The 18,689-nt window shown below is 42.6% G+C and overlaps 1 protein-coding gene across 1 annotated transcript in view; it reads right to left on the bottom strand.

The window, feature by feature from the left end:
• The window catches only part of ACOXL (acyl-CoA oxidase like), a 486,411-nt gene that overhangs the window by 68,843 nt on the left and 398,879 nt on the right, over positions 1–18,689 (bottom strand). Inside the window, exon 18 of the mRNA XM_068232279.1 lies at positions 14,097–14,198. Coding sequence (XP_068088380.1) covers positions 14,097–14,198 — 102 coding nt within the window. The remainder of the gene's footprint in view (positions 1–14,096; positions 14,199–18,689) is intronic.

Genomic DNA, 18,689 nt, shown 5'->3' with positions numbered 1-18,689 from the left:
GTTTAAGTGGTGATAAGCACAATATCCCCCTCCTTGCCTCGCCTACTGGACACTGCTCAATTGTGCACCCTTTATCATACCTCCTCCCCCCTTAGTAGCAAAATAACTATTTGCTTGGCTGTAGCCAAAAGATGCCTCTGTATTCACTTGTGCACAGAACTGTCAACCTAGAGATCTGGTTCCGATCCCTACAGGAAACAGTTATTTAAAGTGTGTAGGTAGCTTATTTCTTCCTGATAGCTAATTAGATGTAATTTAACATGTGGCTGTACAAACACTGCTGACAGAAAGGGAAACATAAAGTTAAATAGGTCAACATTGCTCATAGTATTTGAATAAAAGTACCCCAAAAAAAGTATAAGAAAAAAGGCATTGGCCCATATGCAATTAACCTTTTCTCCTGAGATTTCTCCTAGGTGATCATTTTCAACTTCTCTATAAAATAACTTTTCTGCATTTTTCAATTAAAAAATTATGGAAAAGTAGTTGAGAAAGTACTATCAAAATTCATTTGAGTATTTTCTTGTTTGCTGGTGGCTTAAAAGGCATTTTATGACAAGCTGGGAAATTATCACCTAGGAGAAATCTCAGGAGAAACAGAGAATCGCATATGGGCCATTAACTGTTAGCTATTGACAATAGTAATGCATAATGAATTGTTTATGTAATGTGTTTCTGAATTTAGGGTTATTTCAATAGACACAACTGGCTATACCTCATCTTTATTTTACCTTTATTTTCACTTCTGGTTCACGTTAAAGCATCAACACATGCTGATACTGTTTGGCAAGATTATATGAAGTTAATATATAAACACTAAGCCTATCGGCTCTTGCAGCACAGTCATTCTACTACAGCTTCTAAGACTGCTCTTGACGCGTGTGTTGGAAAATTGCAAGTAGTAGTATTTTAAAACATACACTGAGTTTTCTTGTAAATATAGGGGAATTAACCAAATTAAATCTCCTTAGACTGTAAGCTTGTTACTTGTTAGCAGGGCTCTATTTTTTCCTATAGTTTTTTTGGCTGTACTGTATCCAGTGTTCCCCAACCTGTCCTCAAGGCCTACCCACTGTACATGTTTTGCAGAAAACCACAAACATGCACAGGTGGGGTAATTAGTGTCTCAGCAGAGCTGATTAACTACCTCTGTGGATTTATGCAAAACATCCCCTGTTGGAGGTCCTCGAGGCCAGGGTCAGGGAACACTGCTTTAAATGGAACCCGAGGTGAGAGGGATATGGATGCTGACATTTTTATTTCCTTTTAACCACTTCAGGACTCAGCCTTTACCCCCCCCTTAACCACTTGCCGACCGCACACTCATAACGTGCGTCGGCAAAGTGGCAGCTGCAGGACCAGCGACGCAGTACTGCGTCGCCAGCTGCAGCCTAATTAATCAGGAAGCAGCCGCTCGTACGAGCGGCTGCTTCCTGTCAAATCACGGCGGGGGGCTCCGTGAATAGCCTGCGGGCCGCCGATGGCGGCTCGCAGGCTAGATGTAAACACAAGCGGAAATAATCCGCTTTGTTTACATTTGTACGGCGCTGCTGCGCAGCAGCGCCGTAAGGCAGATCGGCGATCCCCGGCCAATCAGCGGCCGGGGATCGCCGCCATGTGACAGGGGACGTCCTGTCACTGGCTGCACAGGACGGATAGCCGTCCTGTGCAGCCCCGATCACCGGGGGAGGCAGCAGGTAGGAGAGGGAGGGGGGAATTTCGCCGCAGAGGGGGGCTTTGAGGTGCCCCCCCCCGCCACCCACAGCAGGCAGGAGAGATCAGACCCCCCCAGCACATCATCCCCATAGGGGGGAAAAAAGGGGGGCAATCTGATCTCCCTGCCTGCACCCTGATCTGTGCTGGGGGCTGCAGAGCCCACCCAGCACAGATCAATCAAACCAGCGCTGGTCCTTAAGGGGGGGTAAAGGGTGGGTCCTCAAGTGGTTAAGGACCAGCGCTGATTTAGAAGATCTGTGCTGGGTGGGCTCTACAGCCCCCAGCACAGATCAAATAACAGGCAGAGCGACCAGATCGCCCCCCTTTTTTCCCCACTAGGGGGATGATGTGCTGGGGGGGGGGGGGGGGGGGTCTGATCGCTCCTGCATGCGTGTGGGTGGCGGGGGGGGGGGGCACCTCAAAGCCCCCTCCACGGCAGGATTCCCCCTCTCCCTCTTCTCCCTCCCTGCCCCGGAGGTCGGAGGCTGCACAGGAACGGATCTGTCCTGTGCAGCCTCTAACAGGCTCCTGCCTGTCATGTGACAGCGATCCCCAGCCGCTGATTGGCCGGGGATCGCTGATCTAGTACAACGCTGCTACTGTTAGCAGCGTTGTAAAAATGTAAACAAAGCAGATTATTTCCGCTTGTGTTTACATTAAGCCTGCGAGCCACGATCGGCAGCCCGCAGGCTATACACGGAGCCCCCCGCTGTGACTTGACAGGAAGCAGCCGCTTGCGCGAGCGGCTGTTTCCTGATTAATTAGTCTGCAGCCGGCGACGCAGATGTGCGTCGCTGGTCCTGCAGCTACCACTTTGCCGACGCGCGTTATGAGTGCGCGGTCGGCAAGTGGTTAAATAATGTCCATTGCCTGGCTGTCCTGCTGATCCTCTGCCTCTAATACTAAGCCAGTGTTCCCCAACCGTGTCCTTAAGGCCCACCAACACTGCATGTTTTGTGGAAATCCACAGAGCTAGATAATCAGCTCTGCTGAGACACTAATTAGCCTGTGCGATTAACCATTCAATTGCAACATGTGTTTAGGGATGCGCAGCCTTTCCCCCCACCTTTCCTTAACTTTGTAACTATGTAACTGTCAGGTTAGCTGCTCCCAGCCCCTCATGCTGAGTTTCCTGTTTGCATGAAAAGTTGTAGCAGATTTGCATATGATTTGCATCTGAATTGAATGCGAAGTGTGCAGAAAATCTATTTAGGTGCTGCACACTGAGCTGGTGGTCATTTCAGATGCAGCCTTAGTGGTATGCGCTGGCGTTCTCCTCGCTGTTCAACCAAAAGTAAGTTACACAATTGTTTTTGCTTAGCTGCTCCCAAGGTTTTAAATTTAGGTTAGGTCACTTGCCCGGAGGTTTGCCTCACCGTGGCGCAAGTGTCTAGTATAATATACTTTGCATGCAAACCATAATGGAAGCTAAAGTTCCTCCTAGTTTAATAAATGTTAGCACTTGTCTTGGATGCAGGGCATGCATTTTTCAGTCTGGCAGAGGCGGTGTATGCCTGTGCGATTAACCATTCAATTGCAACATGTGTTTAGGGATGCGCAGCCTTTCCCCCCACCTTTCCTTAACTTTGAGACACTAATTACCCCACCTTTGCATGTTTGTGGTTTTCTGCAGAACATGCACTGTGGGTAGGCCTTGAGGACAGGGTTGGGGAACTCTGCTTGTACACAACTGACTATGTCATTTATATGGACAATTCACAGAGTGTATGTCGGTAATAGCTGTATAAAAAGGACCACTCCAGTGAAAAAAGTAAGCAGTTAAATTCTGACAGAACCGACAGATTTTGGACTAGTTCATCTCCTCATGGGAGATTCTCAGGATTTTCTGTTTTCAAAAGCTCTCACTGAAAGGCAGTTTAACTGCCAAGATAGTAAGATACCATCCACCCTACCTACTCACTTGCACACCATTTTGGCAGTTAGACTTAGCAACTGCTGTTCAGGAAATGCTATTGAAATCAAAGAAAACTCTGAGAATCCCCGCAAAGAAATGGACTAGTCCAAAACCTATCAATTCTGTCAGATAACTGCTTACTTTTTTTGCTTTAGTGGTCCTTTTTAACTGACATGGAACTAGGAACAATAATCCACAGTGACCCTTCACAATCAGTTTTCAGTCTTTTGACTAACCAAAGCTTTAACTGCGCAATTTATGTCACAATTCATAACTGAACTAACAGTACTGTCAAAGCTCTAGCAACCTGCGGTGTCTGCATGTACCTGCTACAAGCCATGTCCCTCTCTATGCACCAGGGTCAGAGATTCAGAGAAATAGATATAAGGGTGATTATATATCCATTATAAGGGTCCCGAGAACTCTGAGTTTGGTCTCATTCTGTGATATGACAAGTTTGATTTGAACATGGTCAACTGCACAAATTCCATTAATATTCAGTTGTGAATCATTCATTGCTTAACTGTGATTTATTCTTGAAGAAGTATTTTTTATTGTAAGCCTTTTATAAAAAGCGCAGTTCTATGCATAATAAATGAGATGCCACCCAGCCTTTATTCCTTTACTTCTCTTATTTAGTACTGAAATAAAAACATTTTACCTTTATTGAAATGCTTTAGTGACAACCATGAGAAGGCTGCCTGACTCCTCCTGATTTACAGACCTCCATGCAGAGGGCGCTGCCTCCTCATGCCTGACAAACAGCAACTATGTCCACAAACAACACCGTCGCTATTGTGTCTTTCCCGGGTGCTACAGGGGGAATACGAATGGATACATGACCGCCACTCTAAAACACCTGTCACAACCAGGCATCAAGTTGTGTCTGTAATTATCCTAATCCCCTCTCTAGAGTAGCAGTGAAGTTTTACTACTCAGAGGAGCAGCTTTGCCTATTTGCCTGCAGGTTACTCAGGTCTTCCTGTAATCAGAGTAAGAGCCCATACCACAGTAAATACACGTGAATGGTACAAAACAAACAAATGAAACAGAAAGGATCAATTATTTTTTACCCTTTCACTGCTGGTAGATTTCTTGCTCCAAAAGCTTTGTTTCAATGCTCAGAGAAATGAAGCACACGATCATATCCCATTCCCCAGAAAGAGAACACGAACTTGCAAACGGAAGGAAAAATGGGCAAGTATGAGGATCTCTTTGCCAAGGGCCAGCCACATATTGAGTCAGAGCATTTCCACAACAACTGGTCCTGTGGAGGTGTTCTCAGTATGCAGTGGTTTGTATTTATCAAAAGTGGTTTAAAGAACAACTATCAAAGATAGCTAAAATTCTAAATGCCACATATCTTTCCAGTAATTACTAGCAAATAGCAATACAAAGGCTTTTTTTTCATCTCATCATTTGTGTGAAGAAAAAATGACAGAGAAGAGTCACTGTGGGCATTATTATGTAGGACTGTGCCCAGCACATCCAGCATACAGAGACAGTCCTCACTAGGAGTAAAACTAAGTAAAATGAGTTCAGAATGATAGAAAGGAGGAATATAGCTTCAAACAGTGTGTAAATATGCATCACCTGTGTGCCTGATCCTGTCTGTGTGCGTCTCTCTCTCTGCTTCAGCAGTATAAAGAAAACAGTTTACAGCCAGGTAGAAGTGTAATCTTGCTACATATTACAGCTCTGTCTTCCCTCCCCGATGCCGACACAATTGTTACATACAGTTGTTAAACAAAGCTATTTTTTCAAACAGGCTGAGCTGAGGGACCTCTGAAAAAGCTTCTAGTATTGCTGGCTAAAATCTCTATATGAATGTGAGTTTTACAGATAAACTGTTTCTTTTATAGTTCTTTAAGGAAGGACAACTAAAAAAAAAAGTTTTTCTGTAAAACTGTTCTTAGGAATGCTTTAGTATGCATTTTGAGTGTGTATGACGATGGAAGCATTTCGGAACATGTTAAGATAGCAATTGTTCGTTCACTCTTTATTGCTAGAAAATTAGTTCTTCAATTTTGGAAAAGTACTGTGCCTCCAAGCATAGTACTCTGGATCAAATAAGTTAATGATACTTTGAAACTGGAAAAAATTATTTAGGCACATAGGGGGTCTCCTGCTAAATTTGAGAAAATATGGGGAAAATGGCTTGAGGCCCATGATTACGTTGACCCTGACCTGGTTAGGGATCAGATTCTTGCAGGGATTGTCTAGGAGGCGCACTGTGGATCCTTAGTACATGTAATACATACAACTACTGTGATTTGTGTGATTTGATGATATTTGCTGTTGATATGTACATGCTATTTCTAATTAATAAACAGTGTTTTGTTTGATCTAAAAAAAAAAAAAAGGAAGGACAACTGGTGATTAGCAACTGTAGCACAAATCACTGAAAATCTTATAGCCAGTTCTGAGAAATCACGGCAGCTTGCTACACATAGGACTGCATAGCCACAGACGAGTCCCAATGCCAGTGTTGACTCCAGTCCACCACTAAAAGCATTAACAATGGGCCTGTGGATATAAAAACTGGACAATGGAGCACTGGTGGCCAAAGGTGGCCTGGTCTGATTAATCACTTTTTTAAGATGATATATATAGGTGGCTGTGTTCACGATTTATCTGCGTGCTCCAGAAAAAAAATGCGGATCCCTGGAGGCCCCACCTCACAACTCACACAACTTAAAGGATCTGCTACTAACATCTTGGTACCACAGGACACTTCAGAATTGACAACACAAAGTGGACCTACACAAAATTAGTCAGGTGATTTTATTATTTTGAGTGATCATTTGGAATCTGAGGAATCCCAGGACTCACAGGACAAACAGAAAAGTACATGAAGGCCTCGTTCACATCATAGGCATTGCTGTATGGTGTGGGACATGCAAGAATGGCAGAAGCGCATAGACAGCAGTTCTGCCGTTCCCAGCATACGCGCTGTGCAGCAGTGCGATGCGCTATCACACTGTTGCAAGCATTGTTGCAAGCCCTAGGGCCCATTCAAACTGCACACGTTTCTCCATTTTACCACACACAAAAACGCATTCGCTCTGACAACCTATGTTAATCAAAGGGGTAGTTCACATCAAATGCATTTTTCTCATGTATGGTAAAAAAAATTGTGGCATGCTAATTATTACCCAGACACCGCATGTAATTTTACATTGACAGGTATTATGCTACCAACAAGAATACATTCAATTTAACGTATACAAATGTGCATGGTGTGCATTGGAAAGGCGCACACGGAAATATGAACACAGTAAATTAGTGCGACTGCAGCCTGTGACTTATGTAGGGTTCGTATTTATGTTTTATATCTCCAATACTCCAAATTGTCAAAATCTGCTCCTGTCATGAAAGTAGGAAACATCTCCAGTCCTTTATGGGTGAAGGGCTCATTAATAAGGATGGCTGAACAATGCAGATGCTTAGCAATTCTTTACCTAAACAGCCAGCACCTGCCACTGTGCACATGTCATGGAATGAGCTCAATCACACATTACTATTCCTCAGTGGCGGAACACATGAGAGGCTGCATGTAATATTGCACACATGGGGCTCACATCAGCAAAAACAAACTATATGATACTGGTTATGTTAAAGGTCAACCACTGCATAACCAACTGCAAAGTAAACAGACAGTAAAGTACTGCAGCAATACTAACCATAAAGTGGGTTGCAAAAGTATTCGGCCCCTTGAAGTTTTCCACATTTTGTCACATTTCTGCCACAAAAATGGATCAATGTTATTGGAATTCCACATGAAAGACCAACACAAAGTGGTGTACACATGAGAAGTGGGTCGAAAATCATACATGATTCCAAACATTTTTTTTTTTACAAATAAATAACTGCAAAGTGGTGTGTGTATAATTATTCGGCCTCCTTTGATATGAGTGCAGTCAGTTGCCTATAGACATTGCCTGATGAGTGCTAATGACTAAATAGAGTGCACCTGTGTGTAATCTAATGTCAGTACAAATGCAGCTGCTCTGTGAGGGCCTCAGAGGTTGTCTAAGAGAATATTGGGAGCAACAACACCATGAAGTCCAAAGAACACACAAGACAGGTCAGGGATCAAGTTATTGAGAAATTTAAAGCAGGCTTAGGCTACAAAAAGATTTCCAAAGCCTTGAACATCCCACGGAGCACTGTTCAAGCCATCATTCAGAAATGGAAGGAGTATGGCACAACTGTACACCTACCAAGACAAGGCCATCCACCTAAAGTCACAGGCTGAACAAGGAGAGCGCTGATCAGAAATGCAGTCAAGAGGCCCATGGTGACTCTGGACGAGCTGCAGAGATCTACAGCTCAGGTGGGAGACTCTGTCCATAGGACAACTATTAGTCATGCACTGTACAAAGTTGGCCTTTATGGAAGAGTGGCAAGAAGAAAGGCATTGTTAACAGAAAGCATAAGAAGTCCAGTTTGCAGTTTGCCACAAGCCATGTGGGGGACACAGCAAACATGTGGAAGAAGGTGCTCTGGTCAGATGAGACCAAAATGGAACTTTTTTGGCCAAAATGCAAAACGTTATGTGTGGCAGAAAACTAACACTGCACACCACTCTGAACACACCATCCCCCCTGTCAAATATGGTGGTGACAGCATCATGCTCGGGGGGTGCATCTCTTCAGCAGGGACAGGGAAGCTGGTCAGAGTTGATGGGAAGATGGATGGAGCCAAATACAGGGCAAACTTAGAAGAAAACCTCTTGGAGACTGCAAAAGACTTGAGACTGGGGCGGAGGTTCACCTTCCAGCAGGACAATGACCCTAAACATAAAGCCAGGGCAACAATGGAATGGTTTAAAACAAAACATATCCATGTGTTAGAATGGCCCAGTCAAAGTCCAGATCTAAATCCAATCGAGAATCTGTGGCAAGATCTGAAAACTGCTGTTCACAAACGCTGTCCATCTAATCTGACTGAGCTGGAGCTGTTTTGCAAAGAAGAATGGGCAAGGATTTCAGTCTCTAGATGTGCAAAGCTGGTAGAGACATACCCTAAAAGACTAGCAGCTGTAATTGCAGCAAAAGGTGGTTCTACAAAGTATTGACCCAGGGGGCCGAATAATTACGCACAACCCACTTTGCAGTTATTTATTTGTAAAAAATGTTTGGAATCATGTATGATTTTCAATCCACTTCTCACATGTACACCACTTTGTATTGGTCTTTCATGTGGAATTCCAATAAAATTGATGCATGTTTGTGGCAGTAATGTGACAAAATGTGGAAAACTTCAAGGGGGCCGAATACTTTTGCAACCCACTGTATAACAAGCACTAAAACTGAAAAATGGATTTCCTTTGACTCACACAGTATGCATAAATGAAAAGATTTTAACTGTTTCTGGACTGCGTTAGTTGAAATCTATATCCTGCAGGTGGCTGCGCGGCTATAACAGGACACAGATTTCAACTAGTCCACTGTGCGCACCAACGGCTACTGCCTCTCCCCGCCGCAGTTCACTCACCCTGCTGTCTCTATGATGGCAGAGCTCTGTGAGACAGTCAGGAGCTGCTTTCAATAACTCCTGACCACGTGATCAATGTGAGCCAATCACATTGGCTCACATCGATGGACAGGGTCAGGAGCCAATAAAAGCATCTCCTGACTGGCGCACAGAGCTCTGCCGTCATAGCGACGGCAGAGAGAGGGGCCTGCAGGGGGGAGAGAGCAGCAATATCGGTGGTAGCAGCAGGTATGTGCGATGATTCGTTGGTAACCATCATTTTGTGGTACCAGCAGTCTCTGGTCCTTAAAGAGACTCCGTAACAAAAATTGCATCCTGTTTTTTATCATCCTACAAGTTCCAAAAGCTATTCTAATGTGTTCTGGCTTACTGCAGCACTTTCTGCTATCACAGTCTCTGTAATAAATCAATGTATCTTTCCCCTGTCAGACTTGTCGGCCTGTGTCTGGAAGGCTGCCAAGTTCTTCAGTGTTGTGGTTCTGCTATGAACTCCCCTTTATGCAGACTGCCTGTGTGTTATTTAGGATTAGAGCAGCTTCTCTCTTCTCTCTCTTATCTTTTACAAGCTGGATAAATCGTCCTCTGAGCTGGCTGGGCTTTCACATACTGAGGAATTACAAACAAGGGCAAAGCTGTTTGCAGGAAGAAAAGAGCAGCCTGAAACTTCAGTGCATGGGGGAAAGAAACACACAAATGATCTCTTGAGATTCAAAAGGAAGGCTGTATACAGCCTGCTTGTGTATGGATATATTTTCTATGTGTGGACATACTGTACATCAACCTACTTCCTGTTTTGGTGGCCATTTTGTTTGTTTACAAACAAACTTTTTAAAACTGTTTTTAACCACTTTTAATGCGGCGAGGAGTGGCGAAATTGTGACAGAGGGTAATAGGAGATGTCCCCTAACGCACTGGTATGTTTACTTTTGAGCGATTTTAACAATACAGATTCTCTTTAAGGGTCCAGAGACTGCTAGTACTGAAGGGTTAAACTCATGCATTTTTAATACATTAACCACTCTGAAGTTAATTATTCACTCGGTGACAATTAAGTGTGTGTAGCAGTTATATAAATATTCCGAAGACTCCTCCACTTAAGTAGTGTTTTCCCAACTCTGGTAATGGGTGCATTTTGATAACTGCAGTCATGGATCCAGCAAAGATCAAAGAAAATACATTCTGAATTCATTAACAAAAAAATGTTCCTCTTTTCGTGTGAAACTTCGGTTGTTGAAAAAGATAAAAGTAAATGGGAATGTTTGACCACACAGCCCAATCTGCCTTTACTTAGTTCCCTTGAAAGCAAATACCTGCTAATAGCTGAGCAAATGGTGGGCTTCGTGGGCTTCCTGAGAATATTTGCTCCGTTTAATGTGTTTCAAAGATGCTGCGTTTGTGCTGAACCTTGTGTCATGGAGAATTAATGATGGTCCCCGGAAGGTCAAAAGGCTCTTCAGTATGTTTTATTATTTATACTGCGCTCTGTTTGTACAACGGTGGAAGAATTAGTCAGTAAATAGCATTCAGGGATATTGTTATCGCTCAGCAGGAAGCAGATGACTCATCTACCTACAGGGCTCCTACATATGCATGGTTAAGTCGGAAAGAACTACTAAGGTATATTCCGGATTGGCCTGATTCTTCAACCCAGCAGGCTACCTCTACGTTTTGATTAAAACCAGGATGTCCTAAGGCCTGACAAACTCAAGCTTACCAAGGTTCATAAATTACTGCTGGAAATTACACCATACTGAAATCTTCATCCGCACTTGAACTTCATCTTTATCTCACATGTGAGAGCAATAAGTCATGTTAGCATGCTCATTATGTGGTATAACCCTGAGTGTTGGCTCCGCACAAGCTTTCCCAAGTGCTAAAATGCGTGGGTGTCCTTTGCCAAAGGTGCCCATAAACTTCCATAATTGTCCCAGAAGATTTGATCACTATGAGATCAATTCTGCAATTTCAATCGAATTCTGGGGGAAATCAATCAAAACTATCAATTGCGCAGGCTGAAAAGATCTTGCCTAAAAAGGGGCAATGGGGTGCACAACAGTAGATTTTGGCTTGAACAACGGACCCCACCCCTGGTCTCCCACCCATCTGAAAAAGTGCTACCCCTGTGGTGAGTGTCGCAGTGGAGCTCACCTGTCTGATGGCGTGCTCCTTCTGTGTCTCCTCCTCTGCTTCACAGTAGGCAAGGTGTTCTTTTCTTCATAGGCTTTGTTCTTCCTCCTCCAAACATAGCGTTGATCCATGTGCCCAAACAGTTCTAATTTTGCTTCATCAGTCCACAGAACACTACCACAAAAGTTTTGGGATAGTGTTCTGTGGACTGATGAAACAAAATTAGAACTGTTTGGGCTCATGGATCAACACTATGTTTAGAGGAGGAAGAACAAGGCCTATGAAGAAAAGAACACCTTGCCTACTGTGAAGCATGGCGGGGGGGGGGGGGGGGGGTATCAATCATGCTTTGAGGATGTTTTGCTTCTGCAGGTACAGGGAAGCTTCAGTGTGTGCAAGGTACCATGAATTTTCTTCAGTACATGGAGATATTGGATAAAAATGTGGTGCAGTCCATCACAAACCTGGGGCTTGGGAGACGTTGGACCTTTCAACAGGACAATGATCCCAAGCATACCTCCAAGTACACTAGAGCATGGTTGCAGATTAAAGGCTGGAACATTTTGGAGTGGCCATCGCAGTCACCAGAATTAAATCCGATTGAGAACCTCTGGCGGGACCTAAAGAAAGCAGTTGCAGCGCGCAAGTCTAAGAATGTGACTGAACTGGAGGCTTTTGCCCACGTAGATCGCTGCAAGACACTTGTGTCAAGCTATGCTTCACGTTTAAAAGCTGTTATAATTGGAAAAGGATGTTGTACTAAGCACTAAGAGGGGGTTGAATAAAACTGATAATGATGTGAGCACAGAAAAGACATTTGTGGTTATTTAACTATAAATGTTATATTATATTTGTCTGACTTACAAGTGCCTCCTGATTTAATTGTAAATGAGATGACTGAAATGATCAAAACCAATGTCAAACTGGCCAAAACACTCAATTTCAGTGGGGGTTGAATAATTTTGAACACAACTGTAAATTAATCACTCCAAAAAGTGTTAATGATAATTTCCAAGGACAGTGGACTGCGTAGGTATATTGTTGCTCTTTTACTCTTTTCTCTCCATAGGTTAGAACATGCTACTGAGCAGGGAACCCAGTAGCATGTCTGCACAGCAATCACTGGAAATGGTTATAAAATATTGTTTTGGTTGACTAGTTTTCTCAGTTTGTTCAAGGCTTACAGTGAAACTTCAGCCAGAACTTTTTATCATGGTTTTGAAACCTCTGTAAGTTTTGTATTGATATCTGTAGCTCCACTAAGGAGAATGCAAAAAAAACTTGTTTTAACCCTTACGCATACTACTAAAAGGAAATATGTAACACTGTGTACAACAAGGAAGTATTGGCACTACAGTATCAGAGGTTGGGAGAGGAGAGCATAAGCCTACTTGCAGTTCCTTGTGTACGCTCAGCATGCTCTGACTAGTATGGAATGTCTATTGATGTCCCTCCTTCCATTAAAGCATACATGTCAAGCTCCAGCCTGTGGGACAAATTTGGCCCTCAGAGCCATTAAATTTGGCCCTCAAGTGGTTTCCCCACTTTGCATTATGTTTGGCCCACTCTAGACCACCAGGGAACAGTGGAGTAGCAATAAAGTTTGCAGAGGTTGCAACCGCATCCGGGCCCTTGGGCCAGAGGGGCCCACACTCAACCACAGTATTAGCTCTCTATTGATCCTGCGTTGGTAATATTCATTTCTATAGATGCTTTAAATAGTAATAATCATTAAGACATTGTTTCCCATCCCTTTCTTGCACCTCTGAAACTGTGGTTGTCTTTGATTGGTTTTGGTGTTCCATATCACTTGTTATGTATAGAGAGCTCGGGGGGCGCCATGTAAAACTTGCACTAGGGCCCACAGCTTCTTAGATACGTAGCCAGGGAAGTTATATTAGAGGTGATCACCAGGGAAGCCATTTGAGAAGTAGGGGGAAATCACTAAACACTATGGAACCGTATGGGGGGAGTGGGGGTCTCTAGACACCAGGGACATGTATTGGGGGAGGAAGGACCACTAGACACCAGATAACTTTATAAGGGAGTAGGGTGGTCAGTAGAGATTGAGGTTGGCCCGCGACCAGGTCTCAGTGCACACTTTGTATTTGAGTTTGACACCCCTGCATTAAAAGGAAATATGGTCCAGTCCAATTCACTTTTTCTCCTAAGTTTTGTGCTGTTGGACAGGAATAAAGGAGAAATCTCCCCAGTCAGAGAGCTGATACTAATATAAGAGTGCAGAGGTTATCACCCTTTCCCCAATCCAAAATGAAAACAAACCCTTTTTAAAGCCATACTAAAGATACAAATAGTAGTATTAGTAGTAGCAGCAGGTACTTCAAGGCACCACATTAAGCAAACACTTTGCAGCATTCTTGTTCTGGTCATGTTCTGTAGTTTCAGTATCAGATGGTTTTTGTTGTGTGTGGGTGCCGGCAGCTCTGATTTTGTACATCTCTTGCTCTCTGCAGATGTCTTCACCGTTTCCACCCACATGCTGTTACCATAATAAAGTTCAGTGATGGAGTCATGTTCTTCACTGAACTCTTTATTGTGTAGAAGAAATGAGGTGCCCATGTCAGTTTTATAACTGCCTTGTGACAGGAGGGAATTAGGCAAACTACCAGGGGAAATCTTGTCATTAGTCTCTCTGTGACATGCAGGATGCTAGCAAGTTGTTTATTTGACCAGCAACTATATGAACCTGAAATATTAGTTTTAGGAGCTTAAGAACTCTTTGTTCAGATGAAATATGGAGTATAATTATTGCTTGCACATGCAGAGCTTATACTGTACTGTACATAATGATCAGATACTGTGACACTGGCCTCCTTACCTGATTTCTGATCTGGTTGCTGGTTGCCGATGTGAGGTAATTGTGCTCCAGGTACCAGGCTCTCTCATTGTATACCAGCTTGGTCCCATACAGCAGGCAGAACTGAAACACACAACAGAAGCTAATGAGATCTAAAGGGCTTATTTGCTATGAAGCTTCAAGGATAACATCATCTTTTTCACATCGTTTATGAACTTTTAAAACCCAACTTAAAGCACAGATATATAGATATACCATAGATTCAATTTGATAGCTCAGTACAGTGCCAAAGCATTACCTTTTTGTGTGAACTGAGGCATCTACTGGTACATCAATCATATTCTGATTTTTACATGACCTGAGACATTTCAGCTAAAGGGAGTTGGAAACAGGCTGGCTCTGTGGGAGGGGTTACTGCACGACTTCCATCATTGTGCTCTTGTAATGGGGAATGAAGAGCAGCGGATATAACAGAACTCTCTCAGTACAGCCTAAAGCTACAGAAGCCTGTGCTGCAGGAAATCGCTGGAGAAAGCTCTTTAGATGTAGTGCATTAAAAGTGATATATTGGACACCAGATATACAAATGAAATCTACGCAGATAAAAGCAATGTCTATCTGAATATACAGTAATTCATAAAACAAAAACAGCAAAATATCTCAAAAGGAACTGGAAAAGCGCTGTAAAAAGTACAGTAAATCTTCAAAAAGTCATAATGTCTTAAAGCTAAGAATAGTCTGAGAAAATTTATAGAACTCAAAAACCTATTTTTTACTTAGTGGACCAATGAGAGTCCTCCCTGGGGAGGGAGGATTACCAATGCTCTTTTCAAATGAAGTGGGGTGCCCCACTCTCCCGTCAGTGTTGAGACGCTTGTCTCAGCGGCGGCGGCGGCGGACCTGAGTGGATGCACACTGGTGAGTAGTGTGAAACTATGCAACCCAAATTGAGAGAGGCTCAGCAAATCCGGACAGGAACGCATCATAGTACATCTGGCGTAGTGTGGACCTAAAATACTGTTTTTGTAAAAGTGTAACACTATCTAGTAGTGGCTGGATAGTGTACTGGTTAAGGGCACCATCTTTGACATGGGAAAACAGGGTTCGAATCCTAGCTAGGGTCAATACCTACTCAGTAAGGAGTTCAAGGCAAGACTCCCTAGCACTGCAGGGTGGCCTCTTGAGCGCGTGGCTGCAGCTCTAAAGTGCTTTGAGTGCAACAGGAGAAAAGCCCTATATAAATGTTCAGATTATTATAGTAAAAACACCTGATGATGTATGGTGGAGTTTAGGATCTTAGAAAAGTTCATGAATAAGTCTTAAAATATATGGCTTACCTATATAGTAAAAAAACATTCTCTACTAACAAATTCAGATACTAATGTAACGTTTCTGCTGTAAATTGGATCATGAAGGCAATATAGTTATCATGGTTTACAGCAAGGAAGTAAATAAAATACTGGTAAAGAACATTTGTGTTATCTCGTATTTTTCCACTTGGATGAAAGGAAAGAAATGTGCGGTGAGGCCACACGGAGCTGGATAAAAGAGGAGAGTGAATCACTTCCTTGTGTTTGATCAGGGCCTGAAGAGGATGAATACATAATTAGAGACACTGAAAGGCAGCTGGAAGTACATGCCGCGTTTTACAACACTTCAGAAAGTAAACTGTGTGAGGCTGGAAGAAAGTCCCACTTTATTGCGCATCTTTTCACTTTTATTTTACTTAAACTGACTTCACATAATATGATGAAACAATAATACAAATGAGAAGGAAGTAACTGACAACTCTAGCACACACACTGGACTATTTTTAGAGTAGGGAAAGCAAGTTAAGCATTCACAATTTCTTTTGAATGGGTTAAAATAAGTCACTGAATTCCTGTTCTGGGAGGGGGTGTGGCTGAAACTTTCCCTCTCTCCCGCTCTTCAAAATACCCAGAACGCTCATGGTGACCCAGAACCTCTAGAAAGGTATAAGGGCTTAATAGAGACTGAAAAGACCCATTACTAAAAAGCAACACTGAATATAATTTTGGCTTGTCTGTGGCATTAGCCACCAATCACTACCCTCTTGCTGTGCATACTGGAAACAGACTAAGGGCCCTTTTCCACTAGCTGCGTTTTTGCCCAAAACGCATGCGCTTGCTGATTCTGAAGTGCAGCCTGTTTAAAATAAGAATCTTGGATGGCCTTTACCACTGCTGCATTCTGATTTTGTGAGATTATGATACATTTTGCGCTTCAATGTAAAGTATAGGAACGCATGAAAAACACAAAGAAATGCATTTGCGTTTTGTATTGATTTAACCACTAGTATCTGTTTTCAAAAATCAAGACAACACTTGCCAATCAGAAAAACGCACAAAAACGCACTTTGTAATTGGTCAAAAACGCTTTGCAGTGGAGCTGGATTGGCACTCTCCTTCCATCTTGTGTTGACATATGGAGGACATGTGACCTTATATGGTTGTACTTCAATTCCTAGGCTCTTGGAGACCGCAGGGGAGAGCCTAGGTATGTGCTCCAGGGGAAATCCCTACGGTAGGGATGATCAATGAGATGCAAATAAGTTCTCCTTGCATTCAAATTTTAGAGAAAATATATGCAGCTTGAAATTGGACCAATCAGAATAACTTCCTGTACATTTTTATTGGTTTAAGTTAAAGCTGCATAACATTTACACTGGAAAATGAGTGCAGGAAGAAATGACCCTATTTGCACATCATTGATCATCTCTACTCAATTTAAATTTGAAAAAAAAGGCAAATAAAATCCTTACTTGCTTTCCTGGTGGATACAATTATATCCAGATACCATGACAGTGACACACAAACATCTTTTGAGAGCCAACAAAATCAACCAGTTCTTGAACCGGTAAAAGTATATCTATGCCCCCTGAGACTCCATGTTAGATCCAGGGGCGTAGATATACGTACTCTGCCACGATCAACCGCCGTGCGTGCGTTCCCGTAGCTGCCTATTAGGACACTGATGCTGGTAAGCATTCATTACAGTAATCAGTGAGATGGCGGTGTACTGTGCACAGTACACAGGATTAAAGTGTCTGGACATCTAGTGGTCAAAAAGTAAAAACATCTACATCTATTAAAATAAATAAAAATATATAAATAAATCCCCCATTAGTTATTAACCCTTTATCAACTATCCTATCCCAAAGTTACAAAAAAAAAAACACTTGTAAAAAAAGAGTGTATATTACTGTTAATTTTCAAATAAGGGCTTGTAATTAGCAATCTTACTAATATTATAAATGTGAAAGTTTGGATGTTTGTTACTCAATCACGCAACAATGGCTGAATGGATTTGAGTAAAATTTGGCACACACATTATACATTATCTGGAATAACATATAGGATACTTTTTATCCCCATAACCAAAAAGTGGGCGAGGACAAATACAAATTTCACTGGGAAAATGTAAACTGCAGCCATTCTTACACTGTTAATAGTAAGGTTCTCTAATTTTGCACAGTTGGTCACCGGGTGACTGGGATTAATATTCAGAAAAGTGGGTGGAGCCTACAAAAGCCAATCAAAATTCACCTAATGATTTTCAAGCGGAATATTTAATTGCTGCCATTCTTGCACTTGGAGACAGGAGTGGTGTCACATGGAGGAAGAAGATGGGAGAGGTGCCATATGAAGGGAGGGGATGGGAGTGGTGTCAAATGGAGAGAGGGACAGAATCGGTGTCACATAGAGGGAGGGGACTGGAGTGATGTCACATGGAGAGAGGGACAATAGTGGTGTTACACGGAGTGCACAGGAGTGGTGTCACATGTAGGGAGGGGACGGGAGTAAGATGGAGAGAAGGACAGAAGTGGTGTCGGGAGTGAGGTAATATGGGTTGGTGATCTTAGCACTGATAGGTCAGGCATGGGGGTGGAGCCAGGAAAAAAAGAGACTATATGAAACTGATAAATGTATTATGATATGCATGTTTGTGTTATCGCCTTCTCAACATCTGTGCCCTGTCTTCTAACTTAGCATACACTTAAATAAAAAAATGAATGCACACCAAGGTTAAAATTCCAGAAATACGGGGAAATGAATGTACACAATCTATAGCTGGACATGAAGGATATTTGTCATTTTCATTACAAGGCACTTGTAACTTTTACATATATTGTGGTTTCAGTAATAAATTATTCATAATACTAGCTCCAAAAATCGCAGAAGCGGTTTAATTGACAAACAATATTTGCTCTGGGAGGTATTTGCCCTATTAAAATGCAAATAGGTCTGTCCTGCTCATGCAGCAATTCTTGTGCTGTATTCTTCAAGCGGGATTGTCACCATAAAAATAATGCCTATTCCTCACACCAGTGGCAAGCATATACATTTTATATACAGGGTTTACCCACTCCCTCGCAGGGAAGAAAAAAAACACATTTTTTCTTGTAAACGTTTTTCCACTCTACACAAGTGACAAGTCCCGGAATGGGGCATTCATTTTTGTTAACAGGCTTGCTAGCACTCTAGCACTGGCTGTTCTCACTAATGAGCCACTGCTGAGTGAGGTCCAATGTTACAGCTGGAATTTCTAGTGCAGAGGCTATGTACAGAGGTACAAGTAAGGTACACTTTAATA

This window comes from Hyperolius riggenbachi, chromosome 4 (assembly GCF_040937935.1).
Source record: "Hyperolius riggenbachi isolate aHypRig1 chromosome 4, aHypRig1.pri, whole genome shotgun sequence".
Taxonomy (NCBI): domain Eukaryota; kingdom Metazoa; phylum Chordata; class Amphibia; order Anura; family Hyperoliidae; genus Hyperolius; species Hyperolius riggenbachi.
The sequence above is the reverse complement of the archived record's forward strand: the minus strand, read 5'-3'. Positions and strand labels throughout refer to the sequence as shown.